The sequence below is a fragment of the Rhinatrema bivittatum genome, chromosome 7, assembly GCF_901001135.1.
Source record: "Rhinatrema bivittatum chromosome 7, aRhiBiv1.1, whole genome shotgun sequence".
NCBI classification, from domain to species: domain Eukaryota; kingdom Metazoa; phylum Chordata; class Amphibia; order Gymnophiona; family Rhinatrematidae; genus Rhinatrema; species Rhinatrema bivittatum.
Window position 1 is genome coordinate 90,448,231 of NC_042621.1, and position 20,811 is coordinate 90,469,041.

Here is a 20,811-nt window from a genome sequence, read left to right on the forward strand (position 1 = left end):
GGTACTGTCATGGCCACCGGCCGCGGCAAACCGCGACCGGGGCCAGTCACTCACCGGCACGGGGATCCTAACCGCCGACGCTGAGGTGGCGTCAACGAGTTCCTTCCTGCAGTGCAGTGCTATTCTCAACATGGCCGCGGCGTTCTTCTCGCGCGGCTGGCTCCACCCCCTGATCTGCTGGAGGCCGTGTGTGTGGTAGTAACCTGGTTTAGGGAGCCCTACAGGAAGTAGGCTGCGTTCCTTCCTGAAGACATCATCAGCTGGGGACTATTTAAGGTAAGGTCTGTGCCTTCAGACCTTGCCTTGGCTCCTTGGCACCTGTGGTTAGTTCCTGTATTCGTTCCTGCTTCGACCCTCCGTGCTCGACCCCTGGACTGGCTGTGGTATTCTCTGGCTCTCGACCCCTGGACTGGCTGTGGTAATCTCTGGCTCTTGATCCCTGGACCTGCTGCGGAATATTCTTGATCCTGGATCTTGGGACTGGCTGCGGAAGTTTCCCTTGGCTGTGATCTCTGAACTGTGTTTTAAGGTTCCACAACCTGCTGGAGGCACCAGCTCTGCTTCTGATTCTATGACCTGCTGGAGGCGCCAGCTCTGATTCTGATTCTACGACCTGCAGGAGGCGCCTGCATCCAGATTTGCCTCCATCCTCTCCGGTGATCCTCGGGACTGGCATCGCCTACCGACGATGGGACTTTCACTCATTGCCGGACCAAGGGTCCACCTCCCAAGTTACAACATGATGTACAAAAGCCATAGTTTTTTAGAATATATCTTGCTTCTTTGCGGAGAGGTTTCTCTTCTTAGCCTTGCGGTTAGTCTTTTGAGACTTGATACGTTTGGTCGTCTTTGTTTTAAAAGGTTCAGGAGGCCCCTGTTGATTGGTTCTCTTTCTTTTAACAGCTCTTCTAATAACCACCAATTCTGACCCCTCCTGCTCCGTGTTATTGTTTATTTTATGCAGAACGGCCGTTGTGACACGGCCCATAACATCTTTGGCGATGTTTTTTGCTGCACTTTTCACATGAGGTTTAACATTCTCAAAACCCCTTCTCAAAAGAGGTATTGCTTTTCTAAAGAGACTACGAAAAATACCGCCTATCCCAGACCCGTACATGACTGGAGCACCGTAATACCCCAAAAGGCCTTCACCGGTCTGTGCTGCATAGTAATTTCTGTATGCGCCAGGGTCCCCGTAGTCTTTAATCACAAACATTTTTAAAAAATAGTTTTCCGGGGTCTCAGGTGTAGCTTAAGGATCACTTTTCCATAGCGAAATGAGACGTGTTGGTTCTGGTCCGTCTTTATTTCAAATGTTATGGTGTCTATGTGCTGCTTGTTCACAGAAACATAATGCGGTTTATCATTAGTGAAGGTGATAAACTCGTCCTTACCCGCTTTAGCGGGAACACAGCGAAGTAGCTGCACAAAATGGTCTCCCACCAGCTGGTGCTCTACAATATCCGTATACAGGTATAGGGTATTAAACCCTCCTGTGATATGCATTGGAAATAGCGAGCATTTCGTATTTGCTTTAGCTTCTAGCCCCAAAATGGTCGCTAAGTCAACCCCTGCGGAAATTACAGCGTTGTCCTCTGATTTTAATTTGATTCTTTGGATATTGGGGTCATAGATGATTCGTGGTGCCATGGGTTTGAGGAGACTGCTTATGTCGTGGTTCATTTGGTCCGCACAACAAAGTGATGCTCCATACTGCCTTCACCCGTGGTGACAACATACTTATGGTCTTCTTTAATATTATCCCATGTGTTCGGGTACTGTATTTCCACCAGACCCACTTCCCATGGACTCTGTAGGTCCAAAGGTCTAGCTAATTGTGTGGTGAAATTAGAGCTGCTGTTTTGTGGAAATATTCTCACAGAGTCATTACTAGGCAGCGTTATGTAAAATCCCTCTTCGTTCATTTTTTCTTTTTATGATACTAGACCTTTTCAAATCAAATGTCTTGAATCTCTGATGCTTTTATTCAACTGTTAAATTTTTCAGGCCACCCTCGCTATTTCACAAAGCACTGCTTGTTCTTACCTCTCCCTTCTACCTTTAGAACCTTATCAACGCGGTATATTCTGTCCTGTTGAGGGCTGACTTTCTGTAATTCTTCAGGATAAAAAGAACCTTGAATGGCTTTCTCACCATAATCTTGTATCTTGTACACTGTTTTCTGATCCCTGTTTAAGTAATCAATTATTATAAATATCTCATCTGTCCATGTTTGTTCATAACCTTTTCAAATTTCCCTTTAGTTTTTGACAGTCTAACATGATCCCCCTTTTTAAAAAAAAGGCTTAGCCATTTCATGTTTGTTGTTATTGCCGTAGATTACTTTCCAGAACCGCAGAGAGTTTGAGGCTGCTACATCGATGGCCTGTATTGTTCTGTGAAAACTGTGATTGCAACTGTTCATAAAAGCCTGAAGCACATCTTCATATCGAAAAGTGTTGTGCGATGTAAAGTATTGCCACATTTTGGATTTTAAAGTCCTGTTAAATCTCTCCACAACCGCTGCCTTAACATCATTGTTGGTCACAAAATGATGAATGCTTCTGTATTTTAACAAACTCTTCACAGAGCTGTTTAAAAACTCTTTACCTCTGTCTGTTTATATTTTGTTGGGAACACGACCACCTTTAAATATATTTTCTAAGGCCTTGGCCACTTCACGACCTGTTTTTGTTTTTAGGCTCACAGCCCATGCGTATTTTGACAAAACATCTATCACCGTCAAAATGTATTTGTAGCCTCTGTTATAACCAGACAAGGCGGTCATGTCAACCAGATCTGCTTACCATTGCGTATCCACATCAGACACAATGGTTTTATTTCTTTAAAATCATACCCTAGCAAGCTTGTGTAAAGAATAAGAATCTTGCTCTGTAAGCCAATCAATCATCTGTTTCTTGGTCACAGACGGCATACATGTTTAGCCGTCTGAAAAAGAGGTGTTATACTGGCAAAGCTATGTATAGATCCTGGATCATAATAAATTTTCTTTAAGATCCGCTGGTGCATTCTTGTTTTTTATATGGCTGTAAATAAAGAGGTCTGGTTTTTTTTTTTTAAAACAAAACTAAAGTCTTGTGTTTTACCATTGCAAACCTACATACAACACCCCCCCCCCCCCCCCCAATGCTTTCAATTATCCTCTGCTCAGGTTTAGGGCTGGGCAGAGAGGGTAGAGGCATGCGTATCTACAGAGAGGGGAGGAGGGAAGGGGTGTGGGGAAGATTCTTCCTGTCTCTGTGTACAGAATGAGTCACAGCTTCCTGCCAGCTGACTGGTACCTTTTATTGGGGCATGCCTATCTATAGCAGGGGTTGGAGGGGAGGGGTGTACTTCTGGTGACATTACTGGGGATTTGGCTTGGGGGTTTGAGTGACAGCATACCCATAGACTACTCCGGTCCCAGTCTTTGCAAAGAAAAAAACCTGTCTTGCAGGTTTGATCATGCCTGTGTTAAAAAATACATTGTCTGCAGTTCATGCAGTTCACCACTTGTAGTTCCAAGTAATCACTTGTTTTAAAAACCAAATCCTTGTCAACAGAATGAGCCACCTATTTTTTTTAAAAACAAAGCATACTTCCTGCTCTGTCATCATTAAAAGGCGTCAGGATGTTCTAGGAGCGCATATGTTGGGGCTTTTGTATTGTAGCGGTGAAATCATCAAAAACAGCCAGAGTCCATTAATTCTGGCATCATTAAAAAAGTATCATCATCACAAATAGAAGACCAAAAACACCTCTATTCCTTCCATAAATTCAACAGACATTGATGAGATTCTTTTATGAACTAAATTAATGACCTCATATAGGCAATTTAAACGGAGCCTTCATGTGAATGAGTGTGCTAAATAGCAGGTAGTATATCTCCCACTACCACTCAATGTATAATCATTGGTCATTGAAAAACTTTTTTTTTCATTTTTTTGTGTGCCTATTCACCTTAATAAAAGTCCATAAATCCTTCAATTATTCGGTTGGTATTTTCATATATTCATAGTAACATTACTTAGCTTATTCCTGTGATGTAAAGTGAAGAAACTGTTCGACTCTGTGCCATGAGGATAACGCGCCCAAAATGGCACAGAGTCGAACAGTTTCTTCACTTTACATCACAGGAATAAGCTAAGTAATGTTACTATGAATATATGAAAATACCAACCAAATTATTGAAGGATTTATGGACTTTTATTAAGGTGAATAGGCACACAAAAAAATGAAAAAAAATGTTTTTCAATGACCAATGATTATACATTGAGTGGTAGTGCGAGATATACTACCTGCTATTTAGCACACTCATTCACATGAAGGCTCCGTTTAAATTGCCTATATGAGGTCATTAATTTAGTTCATAAAAGAATCTCATCAATGTCTGTTGAATTTATGGAAGGAATAGAGGTGTTTTTGGTCTTCTATTTGTGATAGTGCTTCATTGACTGAATCCTCGAAAGAAAATCAGAGAATTTTTTTGCTATCTGTAATCATTAAAAAAGTGACAGGACCCTTTCTGATGACTTTTAGGGGGTGTGTTTTGGGGGGTGGTGAGGGGTGGACTTCTGGTGATGTCATACCCGTGACATCACAGGGGGTGTGGCTTGGGGCTGGGGTGTGGGAGGAGCCACCCATGACATCATGGGGGGGCAGTTTGGGGTGTGGGGTGTGGGAGAGGCTCCCCATTGACTTCTATTGAGGGGAGGAGCATCGATGGGGTCTGGGGTGGGGCCAGGGGTGGGGCCAGGGGCAGAAGGGGTGTGGCCTGGGGGCATGGTCGAGGGCGGGATGAGGCAGGAGGGGGTGTTGCTACACCCCCATTGACTTCTATGGGGAGTGGGCGGGGCATGGGCAGGGATTAGACTGGAAGTGAATGCTGATTGGCTGCTGTCATCCTTATTTCACCTGTCAATCAGTTTGATTGATCGTGTACCCATTATACTACTAACTTGGACCATGGGAGCTGAAATGGCCCAAGTGAGCCCCTGTTGCTGAAAAGTAGTTGGGACAGGAGAAACACGTTAAATGAGTTTTCTTTTGTATCAGATGATATAGGTGTGTTATAAATAAAATGTTTTAAAAAAATGAAGGGGCAGGCTTAGGGGTTGGTTGGAAAAAGTTAGGCAACTATTCATAATTTTCAGTACTTGCCACCTAACTTGGCCAAACAAAATCTAAGTAGCAGAATTTAATTTGTTTGATCAGGGCCTACTGACCTATGTTGGCAGCCCTGATGTCTCTTCCATTCTGTGCTGCTATTGAAAAAATTGTCACAGCAAATTTTACTTCTGAAGTACTTCCCATCTTGTCCTGATATTAAAACATAGTTGCCACTGCCTGATCTCCCTCCCACATCCACCCCTTCCCACCGCCCACCCCCAAGTACTGATGTAACAGCAAAGTCTCCCAGCTCCTATCCCTTCTCTACCCACCATCGAATCCCCCATCCCCCAAGTGGATATATCCTTCCCCCCTTTCAGAGGCAGGAGGATATATGCTTACCTCCACCTGCCAGAAAATCTAATAATTTATTCACTGCACTTCAACAAAGGATCAACATAGAAACATAGAAATGATGGCAGAAGAAGACCAAACGGCCCATCTAGTCTGCCCAGCAAGCTATGCACTTTGTCCATTTTTTTCCCATTTTTTTCTCTCCCACCTGTTACTATTGGCTTCCAGTACCCTCCAGCCCTAATTCCCCTCCACCAATTTAGAGAGCAGCGCCGTATCTGCATCCAAGTGAACGTCCAGTTCAACTAGGAGTAGCAACTGCTGTAACAAGTAGGCCACACCCTTACCCCATACTCTTACCCACCCCTGTTTTTATTTTTTTGTTTGTTTTTTTTGTTTTTTGGGTTTTTTTGGAGATAGCGGCCCTCCATCCTTCTGCTCCGTGAAGGTGGAACACCAACTACTGGCCACTGGCATCCCGCTCCGTGAATGCCTCTGTGGCTACTGCCGCTCCATGCAGTGTTTGAATGCCTCTGTGGCTACTGCCGCTCCGTGCAGTGTTTGAATGCCTCTGTGGCAACTGCCGCTCCGTGCAGTGTTTTGCTGCCTCCTCTTTATTCACGCCCTCTAGATTTGATGGATCCACAGTGTTTATCCCACGCCCCTTTAAAGTCGTTCACAGTTTTAGACTTCACCACTTCCTCCGGAAGGGCATTCCAGGCATCCACCACCCTTTCTGTGAAGGGTTCACTAATCTGAATTAGGGGAAGGGGGCCCATTCTAGTAAGATTAGTCCCCTATTTTTGAATGGGGATGGGTTCCCTTGTTGAAGTGCAGTGAATACATTATTATGTTTCTCAGCAATGGTAGAAATGTGGACACATGCAGGGAGGAGAAAATATACATCCTCCTTCCTCCACAAAGTTGGTGTTACCAGTAATCTTTTCTCCTGGCTGGATTTAGAATGTTTCCTTAGGACTAGAATCCTCAGCTTCCTCTTATTCCCTACCTCTCTCTTTCTTAAAGTGATACTGCTTCTTTTCACTCCTTCTTCTTGTCTGAGTGTTTCTTTACTGCACAGATCTCTAATGTATGCTTGTTTTTTTTTTTCCTAACCTAAATAGAACCCCCTCCACTGGGAATTTCTCTTTTTAAGTTGTTTAATAGTACATGTGCTATGGAAGTCTTTGTTTGTCTTCAGTCCCACTAGGATGAGTCCCCCTATTTCTGAACAGAAAGCTTTTAAAATGTTGGCACAGGGTGGGCCGGAGAATGAGAGTGAGATCGGGGCTATGGGACTGAGTTCCTGGACAACTTAGCCGGCTAGCACTGATTTGTTCCGGCAGCAATGATTGAGCACCCTAAATTTAGCCAGCTAGGCTTGGCTAAAATTTGCTGATTATCGTTTTTACTTAGCACCTTTGTGAATACTGACCCCAATGTCTTTCTTCTCTTTTTAGGTCAGTTTCTTCACAAATAAATACATAGTTCCACTCCTGGGGGCAACAAAACAATCCAGACAACTATAGGGGACATTTAGATAGGCAAAACTCTATGTAGCACAAAAAAAAGCAAACTTTGTCTACTTGTACACTATCAAGCTGTTAAACCATTCCTCACAGCAGGTTCAAACAATCTTCTTACATAGTCATTCCTTAAAGGCATGGCAGCCCTTATGGAATGGTAAAAGCATGGTAATCCTGGCAGTTTCCTTAAATAAGTGCTTTTTCAAAATTTTACCTGTCAGTTTCCTCTTGCTTCTTTGGGCTTCCAGCTCAGTAGGTATCAGAGCTGGGATCTGGGGCAATGAGCATTTATTGCAACTAACCGAGGATTTTTCCCCCTTTTTTATATTTTCTCCCAACTAACTTTTGTCCAGTAATAGCAATGGCAGTATTTATATGGGAAGCATGATCCAGGGTTCCTTTTAGAACCTTGTAAACATAGACCTTAAAGCTTGGTGTTACTATTCATTTCTTTCTTCTGGTTGGATTTAGAATATATTTCCCTTGGACTACAAGTCTCATCTGCCTCTTATTCTCCACCGCTTCTCTTTCTTAAACTTTTTTCTCTCTCCATCTTCTCCCCTGAGGTTTTTATCATAGCACAAAATTTCAATATATCTATTTTTTTTTCACCCTGACCTAAACATCCCCTGAAAGAATGTCTCTTTTTAACACATCTAAAATTACATATACTATGGTCAACAGTGGGTAATTTTTCAACAGGCCAGTTTAACCAGGTAAATTGTTATTTACCTGGACAAATGGCTTTGAAAATTGACCACTATTTGTCTTCCGTTTTACTATTGCTTCAGTATATCTACTTGCTAATACAGAATTCTCTATACATCTCCCCAGTATCAAGACTTCATTCCACTTACCATGTGTGTTGCTTGACTGCAAGCTTATATACCTAGTGTAAAATTCCCTCACTTTGTTGGTGAGTGTATGAGTAAAGATATTCCTTCCATTTCATGAAAGGTGCATTTTGTCTTTTTTTCAACAGACCTTCATCACAGAATATCAGACCATAATTCAAGAAATTAAAGCCTTGCCATCGACACCATACAGCCATATTTATTTATTTAGGCATTTTATATACTGTCATTCCAATATAAGATCACAATGGTTTACAAAATCAGCATTCAGATTCTGGGTCAATATTCCCATTCTGGGTAAACATTCATATTCTAGGTCAATACAACAGCAAATACATATTCTAGGGTGTATTCATACATAATCTGGTTCATAACAACAGTAAAAACCTATTCTAGGACAAAACAGCATCAGGGACAAGTTAACTAGGGTGCTATGAAGGAGGATTGTATCCTATCATTTTCATTTCATTGTCTTTCATGTCATAAGAACATAAGAACATAAGAAAATGCCATACTGGGTCAGACCAAGGGTCCATCAAGCCCAGCATCCTGTTTCCAACAGTGGCCAATCCAGGCCATAAGAACCTGGCAAGTACCCAAAAACTAAGTCTATTCCATGTAACCATTGCTAATGGCAGTGGCTTTTCTCTAAGTGAACTTAATAGCAGGTAATGGACTTCTCCTCCAAGAACTTATCAAATCCTTTTTTAAACACAGCTATACTAACTGCACTAACCACATTCTCTGGCAACAAATTTCAGAGTTTAATTGTGCGTTGAGTAAAAAAGAACTTTCTCCGATTAGTTTTAAATGTGCCCCATGCTAACTTCATGGAGTGTCCCCTAGTCTTTCTACTATCCGAAAGAGTAAATAACCGATTCACATCTACCCGTTATAGACCTCTCATGATTTTAAACACCTCTATCATATCCCCCTCAGTCGTCTCTTCTCCAAGCTAAAAAGTCCTAACCTCTTTAGTCTTTCCTCATAGGGGAGTTGTTCCATTCCCCTTATCATTTTGGTAGCCCTTCTCTGTACCTTCTCCATCGCAATTATATCTTTTTTGAGATGCGGCGACCAGAATTGTACACAGTATTCATTCAAGGTGTGGTCTCACCATGGAGCGATACAGAGGCATTATGACATTTTCCGTTTTATTCACCATTCCCTTTCTAATAATTCCCAACATTCTGTTTGCTTTTATGACTGCCGCAGCACACTGTACCGACGATTTCAATGTGTTATCCACTATGACTCCTAGATCTCTTTCTTGGGTGGTAACATTGTGTAATTATAGCATGGGTTATTTTTCCCTATATGCATCACCTTGCACTTATCCACATTAAATTTCATCTGCCATTTGGATGCCCAATTTTCCATACTCAGTATGTTGTCTTGTCACACTTGCACAGAAGAAGGGCGGAGTAAACGGCACACACATATAGATAAATAGCAACAAAAATAAAAATAATGTGTGGCAAAAGATAAACTGATCAATAACAGTCAACAAAGAAACTTTTTATTTTGCATATGCACACAACTGATTTGCAAAATAAAAAGTTTCTTTGTTGACTCTTATTTTTGTTGCTGTCTTGTTACACTTTACATCACTCAATACTTTGCTCAATTTATTAACATTATCTAAATTTCTGACAGTGATGTTATAGGCAGATTGGTATTTTACATTAGATTATATGCATTTCTAAAGAACCATGTTTTCATTTCCCTTTTGAAACTCTTTCTTTCTGTTATCAGATGTAATGACTCTGGAAGAGAATTCCATAACTTGGGGCCTGCTATGGAAAACATTCGCTCTCGTATTTGCATTATTTGCGGACTTAGCTAGAGATATGCATTCGTTTTTGCCGAATTGGAAAATTTCAACAAAATTGTCCAATTCGGCATGTTTCAGGGAGCCCGAAAAAGATCTGGATTTTCCCATTTTTTTGCAAAAATTCATTTTTCCGATTAGTGCGTACTAACGGGAGTCAGTGCGCGCTAACTCCCATTAGCGCGCAGTAACAAAAAGTAACCAAATCTAACGTTTTTTGTTAGTGTGCACTAACGGGGAGTTAGCGCGCATTAATGGGAGTTAGCACACACTAATGGGGAGTTAGCGTGCACTAACTAAAAATCGATTTTTCGCGAAAAAAAAAGACCCGAACCGAAAAAAAACGACATTTTCCATGGCGGATGAAAAACGAAGAACGACACGAACACAAAAAATGATGCACATCTCTAGACTTAGCATGTGTCTGCTTTGAAAATTGATGTAACTTAAACATGCATATTTACTGCATATTTTAAGATGGCTATTATAAATTTACTTACATAGAAGGTAATTTTCAAAGGACATCTATGGATAAAGTAGTGCTTCATCTGCAGAAATGGCCCTATAGAAAATTGTACAACTGATATACATGCATTCACATTGCATGCAATTCTGTTTATATGCATAGGAAAGAGGCATTTCAGGGAGTGGATTCTGGGCAGAGTCAGTACTTGTGTGAATACTTAAATGCATAATATCTCTTGGCAAAAATATGCACACCAAATAGCAGCTGTAATTGTGTGCACATAGTTTTGTCAGGGTAATTCTCAAATTGGACTTACTGGGGTACATTTTAAAAAACAGCGCGCGCACGTACTTTTGTTCGCGCACCAGGCGTAGCCGTGCGTATCTTATAAAATCCGGTGTCAGCGTGCGCAAGGGGGTGCACATTTGTGCAACTTGTGCATGCTGAGCCCTGCATCGAGCCCTGCGTGCGCTGCCCGTTCTCTCCGAGACCGCTCCGATTTCCAAGCGGCCTCGGAGGGAACTTTCCTTCCACCTCCCCCCACCTTCCCCTCCCTTCCCCTATCTAACCCACCCCCCAGCCAAACCTAAATCCCCCTACTAACCTTTATCCACGAACTTACGCACGCTGGCTGTCTGCTGCCACGGGAGGCCCCGACACAGGCCGCTGTGTCGGTGCACTCGGCCACGCCCCCGGACTGCCCCCACACCCCAGAACACGCCCCCAAGCTGACACCATGCCCCCTGGCCATGTCCCCGATCACCCCTTTTTGCAAGCTCCGGGATTTACGTGTGTCCCGGGGCTTGCGCGCGCGCGGGGGGGGGGGGGGTATTTAAGGGTTACGCACATAACTTATGCGCGTAACCCTTTTAAAATCCAGCCCACTATGGGGGCAATTCAATACCGTGTGCTGAGGCTAGCGCATGGTTTAACACACAATTGATTGCGCATTTTGGACCTGCATCCATACCCCCCAATGGAATACAGGGATTAGCACATCCAAAACGTGTGACAAAACCACATGTAAATTCCATGTAGATGAGGCTATTAACTAATACCCATGATGCGAAAACTTCTTGCGCGGCCAATGCACCCATTGCAGTGCGGCAAATTTTACGCTAACCTGGGCTGCTGCGCTCAAGGGCTTATTGATAAAAACAAAAAATCTTGATTTCTCTGATTCTTCCTATTACTATCAACGTGATACTAATAGGAAGTAGGAGGAAACACAGAAAGCAGATTCCGGTAAAAAAAAAAAGTCTCCAGTAAAAAAAAAAATAATTTTGGGCACCTAATATAAATGTACAAGATAACCAGTCCAGGCCATGTGTCTTGTGTGTGAATATTGTGCTGGTAGCGGGTCAATGGATGCTGTCAGTGTGGGTTGGGTGGCTGTCAGTGCAGGTTGGGAAAATGAATGCTCAATACAAGCGTCCATTTTCCCAATCCACACTGACGCCACCTCTCCTGTGTGCTCAATGCCGAGGAGGCACTAGGGGCGCACAATTTTCCCTAGCACCTCCTTTTTAGCATGACCCCTCATTTAAATATTGCATTGCGCACCTAGGAGAGGTGGCTGGGCATGCGTTAGGAAAATGGGCGCGCGACACTGAGCGCCCATTTTCTACACACAAATATTGCATCGCCCCGTATATGTACATAAGTCCATTTTGAAAATTAATGCAATTTATACACTTTGAAGTAGATTTTCAAAGATGCGCACGCTCATCCATGTGCGCGCACTAACCGGCGCGCACACATGGATGCCCGATTTTATAAATACACGTGCAGGTGCATGCATGTTATAAAATCAGGGGTTGGCGTACAAAGGGGGTTCACACTTGTGCATCCTGTGCACGCTGATACCTGCGGCCTTCCTCAGTTCCCTCCCAGTCCGCTCCAATTTCAAAGCGGACTGGGAAGGAACTTCCCACCCCCTACACTAACCTCCCTTCCCCTTCCCCTAACCTACCTGTTCCCTAGCCCTAACCAGCCCCTCCCCCCACAAATCTTTATTTTACCTTTTGCGCCTGCCTTGTGGCAGGTGCAGGTTGCGCACACCAGCACCCTGCCAGCACGCAGTTCCCCAGCACAGCAGCAAAGGACCACTGTGCCGGGGGCCTCTAGCCCCAACCCGCCCCCAGACTGCCCCATCCCACCCCCTCCCCACCCCTTTCCCGAGGCCCCGGGACTTACGCACGTCCCGGGAATTTACGAGTGTGACCGAGCCTTTGAAAATTGGCCCAGCGCATGTAAGGCCGTCACGCGCGTAAATCCCCGGGATTTAAGCGCATAACGCTTTGAAAATCTATCCCATACTGAATTTGCTGGTTAACTTATGCATGATGTTACAAAATTACCCTCATAATAGGGCTGATTTTAAAGCCCTACGCGCGTAAATCCAGAGGCTTTTCACGCGTAGGGGGGTTACGCATGTCGGGCCTATTTTATAAAGGCCCGGCGATGCGCATAAAGCCCCGAGACACGTCTAAGCCCCGGGGCTTTACAAAAGGGCGGGGGCGAGGCCAAATGCTTCCAGCACAGCAGCCATTTGCCGTTGTTTCAGAGGATTGCATGCCGGCAGGCTGCCGGCGCGCACAACCTGCGCCTGCCTCCAGGCAGGAGAAAAAGGTAGAATAGCAATTTGGGGGGCGGGGTTAGGTAGGGCTAAGGGGGAAATATTAGGGGAAGGGTTGGGAAGCTTAGTTTAGGGGGAAGGGAATGGGGGACGCCCGTGGGCGTCGGCGCATGCAGGGTGCACAATTGTGCAGCCCCTTGCGCTCGCCGACCCCCGATTTTATAACATGTGCGCGCCTGTGCACGTATGTTATAAAATTGGGCATAAATGTGTGCGCGCCAGGTAGCGCGCGCACATGTACGCCCGCGCGTACATATGAAAATCTAGCCCAATATATGTTAAAATCTAATAATGCTAATAAATGTGATTATATATGTGGTTCTGAAGTTGGCATGCTAAGTGAGAAGGAATACTATAAATAATTGTATGGCATTGTTGTAACAGCTAATCTCTCAAAAAGAAAAGACAATCAATCTGGCTAAAGAACTGGAGAAAACAAAAGTTGAGAAATTCCAACTTGGTAAGTTATTTATTTATTTATTTGTAGACATTTGATATTCCGCTTTTTCTAAAAGTTGTGATGATTTTTTTTCTATTACTAAATTTGTTATTAAACAAATGTCTGATATTTTAAGTGCCTTGAAATTGTGGGACTGATATCTGACTAAGCCTTGCATGATATGAGTAGATTCTATGCAAATGTCCTATGCAGCTTTTCCACTATGTCTCTGTTTCAATTTTGTAAATGTAGTCAGTCTATTTATCATTCCATTATCTTGTGGTTTTGTGACATTGACAAATGTTTCACAGAAATCCATTTTAGACCACCATGGGACTCTTTCTATGTGATTCTTTATGTTGTATGAAAGAGTCTCATATCCTCCTGGATCTTCATTAGTACTGAGTTTATTCTGGTTACAATGATTGATAACCTTCTCTGAAAGTTATATCGTAACGAATGATCCTTGCTGTCATGCTTAATAGCAGTGTTTAACATGGTAAATCATGGTGTAAGAACATAAGAAAATGCCATACTGGGTCAGACCATGGGTCCATCAAGCCCAGCATCCTATTTCCAGCAGTGGCCAATCCAGGCCATAAGAACCTGGCAAGTGCCCAAAAACTAAGTCTATTCCATGTTACCATTGCTAATGGCAGTGGCTATTCTCTAAGTGAACTTAATAGCAGGTAATGGACTTCTCCTCCAAGAACTTATCCAATCCTTTTTTAAACACAGCTATACTAACTGCATGAACCACATCCTCTGGCAACAAATTCCAGAGTTTAATTGTGCGTTGAGTAAAAAAGAACTTTCTCCAATTAGTTTTAAATGTGCCCCATGCTAACTTCATGGAGTGCCCCCTAGTCTTTCTACTATCCGAAAGAGTAAATAACCGATTCACATCTACCCGTTCTAGACCTCTCATGATTTTAAACACCTCTATCATATGCCCCCCTCAGTCGTCTCTTCTCCAAGCTGAAAAGTCCTAACCTCTTTAGTCTTTCCTCACAGGGGAGCTGTTCCATTCCCCTTATCATTTTGGTAGCCCTTCTCTGTACCTTCTCTATCGCAATTATATCTTTTTTGAGATGCGGTGACCAGAATTATACACAGTATTCAAGGTGCGGTCTCACCATGGAGCGATACAGAGGCATTATGACATTTTCCGTTTTATTCACCATTCCCTTTCTAATAATTCCCAACATTCTGTTTGCTTTTTTGACTGCCGCAGCACACTGAACCATCTTACTGAACAGGCTGTATGCCTTCAGAATCAGGGGGATGGTTTTGTCCTGATTTTCTTGTTTTCTGAAGAATCAATCACAGACAGTAATTTTAGAGAATTTCTCCTTCACTACCACAACTTTAGGTACTTTTGCCAACCCTGTTTATTCTGTACATGGCACCATTAGGGAAACTTCCAAATGAGGCAGAGCTTTAGTATTATTTTTATGCCAGTGATCTGCAATTTGTTCCGCTGAAATATTATCCAAAGAAGGCCATTAATAAACTTAAGGATGGCCAGGAAAGGGTATTGATTTGATTGAAACATAACTGGCTAAAACTATACCCGGACAAACCTGAGTTACTATGGGTGGTTAAGCAACATTCTGCAGGATCTACTGCCCATTGTGTTGAAGGCTCCACTGCCCATTGTGTTGAAGATTCCAAATATAGTTTAGAAGTAACCTTTAGACTTCATTTTTATTAGATTAAGAACATAAGAAATTGCCATGCTGGGTCAGACCAAGGGTCCATCAAGCCCAGCATCCTGTTTCCAACAGAGGCCAAAACCAGGCCACAAGAACCTGGCAATTACCCAAACACTAAGAAGATCCCATGCTACTGATGCAATTAATAGCAGTGGCTATTCCCTAAGTAAAATTGATTAATAGCCATTAATGGACTTCTCCTCCAAGAACTTATCCAAACCTTTTTTGAACCCAGCTACACTAACTGCACTAACCACATCCTCTGGCAACAAATTTCAGAGCTTTATTGTGTGTTGAGTGAAAAAGAATTTTCTCCGATTAGTCTTAAATGTGTTACTTACTAACTTCATAGAATGCCTCCTAGTCCTTCTATTATTCGAAAGTGTAAATAACCGAGTCACATCTACTCGTTCAAGACCTCTCATGATCTTAAAGACCTCTATCATATCCCCCCTCAGCCATCTCTTCTCCAAGCTGAACAGCCCTAACCTATTCAGTCTTTCCTCATAGGGGAGCTGTTCCATCCCCTTTATCATTTTGGTTGCCCTTCTCTGTACCTTCTCCATCGCAACTATATCTTTTTTGAGATGCGGCGACCATTGACAGATTTCAGCTGTACTAAAATCCACTTTTTCTCCCAGGACTAGCAGGATGGTAGTCCTCACATGTGGGTGACATCATCGGATGGAGCCCTATCACGGAACACTTTTGTCAAAGTTTCTAGAACTTTGAATGGCACATTGAGCATGCCCAGCATGCCACTAACCCTGCATCCAGCAGGGGTCCCCCTTCAGTCTCTTTTTTTCCGTGCAGCAGTAACCTCACGGTTTTCAGGAGCTCTGTGAGAATTCCTCACAACTTTTTCCTCACGGAAGCTTACTTTAAAAATTTCAAAATTTTTCCCCATCCCAGGGTCCCCCATTGACCACCGACCTCCGTCGATGCCAGTAAGTTTACCTGGTCCTTTGTGGTCAGTTACCAGCAGTGCTTTCATCAGTGCCCGATGGCCACCGACCATGCCCCACCCTTATTTTTCAAACAAAATGGCGAACGGGTTCCAAAAATGCCTCGAGTGCCCGAGGACCATGTCCATTGTGGACCATCACGACATGTGTGTCTTGTGCTTGGGGCCCACTCACGACATCCAATGGTGCACTAGCTTTGCCCAGATGACGCCAAAAGGTGGCAGAGTCAGCTTGGAAAAGATGGAACACCTTTTTAAGTGAGTGTCTCCGTCTATTCCAGCCAAGACTACATCAGATCAAAAGCCTTCATCTTCATCGACTCCGTCGCCATCGACGTCTCAGCCCATTGAGACACCAGTGAGTGTCCTTCACCAGCTTCTTCACATTCGAAGGCATCGACATCTTCCTCCTCGGTGCCGGAGAAGGACCGGACCGAGCACTGGGAAAAACACAGTTACTGCCATCGACATGAGCCTTCTTCCGATGCCGGCACCAGCAAGCCATCGACTTCAGCATCGGCAGAGCCACCAGGCCAAGAAGTCTCAGGGAGAAGGGGCTCCATCCCCCTCTGGACCGGGGACAACAAGGCATTCCCCACTGGCACCGGTGCTGGGAGCCGAGACTCCACTGATACATGTTGACCCTCCACAACGCCTTCTGAGCTTCCAACCCTGGTGGCTGTGCTGCCAACACCAGCCTTCCAGAAGGAATTGGACTGGATAGCTCCCATGCCAACACCCAATCTGATGCCTTCCATGCTGGCTCCACTCCTCGAGAACCTAGATACCTTAATTGGTGCATTACCATCGGTGCCCGTTCCTTCCATGCCATCGGCACCTCCCAAGACCAGCGACACTGATTCTTATTCCATTGTCCTCGGATGAGGAACAAATTTTACAGATGCCAGAGCCGGTTCCAGGACCATTGGGTCTATTGCCACCCCAATGTCCATCAAAAGCGCCAATTCCATCGATGCCATTGCTATCCTCAGTACCTGCATTGGTGCCTCCATCCTTCCCATCGGTGCCACCTCCAGATCTGGCTGGATTTGGACCCTTACCTCTATCTGAAGGCCCTCATGGTGCTGGAGATATACCATATGATCCCTGGGGTGATAATTCTTCTGACACTCAGATGAACTCCTGTCAGAGCCTTCACCCCCAGAAGAACGCCACCACTCCCCTCCTGAAGACCTCACATTTGCCAACTTCATTAAAGAGATGTCTGAAACCATCCCTTTTAAACTACAAATGGAGGAGGATGCCAGACACAAGATTCTTGAGGTATTGCAATTTGTTGATGCCCCAAAGGAAGTAATGGAAGTTCCAGTACATGAGGTGCTCCTTGATTTGTTACAACACACCTGGGAGCACCCTGGCACAGTTCCACTAGTGAACAGAAAAACTGATGCCACCTATCTGGTCCAGTCAGCTCCAGGGTTTCACAAAAGCCAACTGCCTCATCAATCTGTAGTTGTTGAGTCTGCCCAGAAGAAAGCCTCAGCCTCATTCTTCTGTCCCTCCAGGTAAAGAACAAAAATCCTTGGACGCCTTTGAATGAAGAGTGTTCCACGGTTCTATGCTGATGGCAAGTATAGCAGCCTACCCGCTATACATGACTCAGTTCTCAATGAATCTTTGGAAAGTCCAAGAATTCTCTGAGACTCTATCGGAGGAATATCAAGAAGGACTCACTGCAATCCTTCATAAAGGACTCGATGCTGGAAAGCATGAAGTGATGGCAGCATATGACATCTTTGAAACTGCCTCAAGAGTAACAGCAGCAGGCTTAAGCGCCAGACGCTGGGCATGGCTCAAGTCTTCTGACCTATGCCAGGAATTCCAAGAAAGATTGGCAGATCTCCCATGTACAGGGAACAATTTATTTGGTGACAAAATCCAGGAAATAGTGGCACAGCTAAAAGATCACCATGACATCTTGCGTCAGCTGTCCACTCTCCCCTCGGACCTCCCATCTACCTCCAAGAGGTCTTTTCGAAGGGATCCTAGGAGGCTATCCTATAAGCCGCATAGGTATTACCAGCCTCCATCCCGTACTCGACAGCCTAGACCTTCTCAAAGAGGTCAGCCTAGTCAACACAGGGCCCCAAAAGCCCAACCAGCCCCGCAGACTGGTCCAGCATCGGGGTTTTGACTCCTTTCTAGAGGGCAGAAATCAACCCCTACCTACCACACCCATTCCTGTGGGAGGCCGCTTGTGCCATTTTGCCAGCATATGGCACACAATTATAACAGACCAATGGGTCCTTTCCGTGGTCACCCACTGTTACCATCTGAACTTCCTCACGCTACCACCGAACACTTCACCATGTCCAGTGTGGGGTCTAACCAACCACTCTCCATTTCTCGAAGCAGAGCTCTCGACCTTCCTGCAGTCCAATGCCATCAAACCGGTACCTCGACTGCAGTGGAGTCAAGGATTCTACTTTCAGTATTTTCTAATTCCAAAGAAGTCAGGCGGCATTCATCCTATTTTGGACCTACGTGCCCTAAACAAACATCTCCGCAAAGAAAAGTTCAGAATGGTAACCTTGGGCACCATGCTCCCTCTTCTGCAACGGGGAGATTGGCTCTGCTCTCTAGATCTTCAGGAAGCTTATGCCCACATTGCTATATACCCTCTTCATTGAAAATACCTCAGGTTTTTAGTAGGCCACAATAATTTCCAATACCGAGTGCTGCCATTCGACCTAGCATCAGCACCCCGTGTATTTACGAAATGCCTGGCAGTAGTCGCAGATTACTTGTGACAGCACAACATCCATGTCTATCTGTATCTAGACGATTGGCTCCTCAGAGGTCCATCCCAAGAGGTAGTACTTCACTCCCTCAATTTCACCATCAGCCTACTGCAATCCTTGGGGTTTCTAATAAACTATCCCAAGTCACATCTGACTCTATCATGCACCTTCTCGTTCATCGGAGCAGATCTAAACACTGCCCAGGCAAAAGCATTTCTCCCAAAGGACCGAGCACGCGCTTTATCAACCTTGGCCAAAGCAGTGCAGACTCGCCAAACCACTACAGCTCGTCATCTACTGTTTGCACCCAACTGTTTGCTAGGTCACATGGCGTCCATGGTTCATGTAACCCCAATGGCTTGACTAGCCATGAGAGTAACACAATGGACTGTAAAGTCCCAGTAGTCCCAATCAAATCAACACATGTCCCACATTGTCCACATCACCAACCAGCTTCGTCTCTCACTAGCTTGGTGGATTCAGGAGTCCAGTCTTCAAATAGGACTACCCTTCCAACTTCCGCAATCTCAGTTTACTCTGACAACATATGCATCCAATCTGGGTTGGGGGTGGGGGGGGCTCATGTCTACAACCTCCAAACCCAGGGAACCTGGACCATAATGGAAGCAAGGCACCAGATAAATTTCCTAGAGCTCTGGGCAATCCGATATGCCCTCTTCACTTTTCGGGATTGCCTCTCCAACATGGTAATCCTAATTCAAACAGACAACCAGGTAGCAATGTGGTACTTCAACAAGCAAGGGGGCACAGACTCTTACCTGCTATGCCAGGAGGTGGCGCAGATCTGGGACTGGGCTCTCTCCCATTCCATGCTACTGAGAGCGACCTACCTGGCAGGCATGGACAATGTGATGGTGGACAACCTCAGCCGGACCTTTCATCCCCACGAATGGTCCCTAGATCCTACTGTAGCGATCAAAATTTTTCACCAGTGGGGCCGCCCACACATAGATCTCTTTGCGTCAATTCACAACCGCAAAGTGGACAACTTCTGCTCTCTACACTGCAGCCACGACACACCGCCATGAGATGCCTTCGCCCACTTGTGGGCAATGGGTCTTCTATATGCCTACCCTCCACTTCCACTCATCAACAAGACTCATGTGAAGTTACGGCAGGATGGGGGCACAATGATCCTCATAGCCCCTCAGTGGCCACATCAGGCTTGGTTTCCCATCCTACGCGATCTCTCAATCCAGCAACCAATTTGCCTGGGTACAGATCCAACTCTGATATCGCAGAACAACAGGCTGTTGCATCATCTGAACCTTCACTCCCTGTCTCTGACAGCTTGGATGTTGAAAGGTTAGTACTACAATCTCTTAATCTTTCTGACAGTGTCCCAAGTCCTCTTAGCTTCACGAAAGCCTTCTACTAGAAGATCTTATCGTTCCAAATGGAAAAGATTCTCCTCATGGTGCACCACAAAAGAAATAGATCCCTTTTCCTGCCCCACAACAAGCTTCCTGGACTATCTCTGGCACCTCTCGGAATCTGGCCTACAAACTTCCTCCATCCGAGTGCATGTCAGCACCATAGCTGCTTACCACAAAGGTGTAGAAGATGCCCCGATCTCGGCGCAACCCCTTGTAGGGTGCTTTATGAGAGGCTTACTACAACTGCAGTCTCCACTGCGTCCTCCAGTTCCAGCATGGGACCTTAATGTTGTACTAGCATGGCTCATGCGACATCCGTTTGAGCCCCTGAATTCCTGCGGGCTCTGACATCTCACTTGGAAAGTGATCTTTCTAGATGCTATAACATCAGCTCGCAGAGTCAGTGACCTACATGCGCTGGTAACATACCCACCGTATACCAAATTTCTTCACGATCGTGTGGTACGCTGCACTCATCCTAAATTCCTACCAAAAGTAGTTTCTGATTTCCACTTAAATCAGTCCATAATACTTCCTACCTTTTTTCCAAGGCCTCACTCACAAGGTGAGTGGGCTCTGCATTCCTTGGACTGTAAATGTGCACTTGCCTTTTATTTAGACCGCACTGCAGCCCATAGGAAATGCACCCAACTGTTTATCTCCTTCGATAAAACCAAAGTGGGAGTTCCGGTGGGCAAGCAGACCCTGCCACCTGGCTGGCGGATTGCATTTCCTTCTGCTACCAACAAGCAGGCC

General features: G+C 44.7%; 1 protein-coding gene across 3 annotated transcripts in view; it reads left to right on the forward strand.

Moving 5' to 3' along the window:
- Positions 1-20,811, forward strand: part of LOC115095247 — a 392,965-nt gene that overhangs the window by 220,185 nt on the left and 151,969 nt on the right. For all 3 annotated transcript variants that reach the window (XR_003857731.1, XM_029608666.1, XM_029608667.1), the window contains one exon: positions 13,163-13,238. Coding sequence is in view for 2 of the 3 variants with exons in the window: in XM_029608666.1 (XP_029464526.1) it covers positions 13,163-13,238 (76 nt within the window). In the remaining variant the exon portion in view is untranslated. The remainder of the gene's footprint in view (positions 1-13,162; positions 13,239-20,811) is intronic.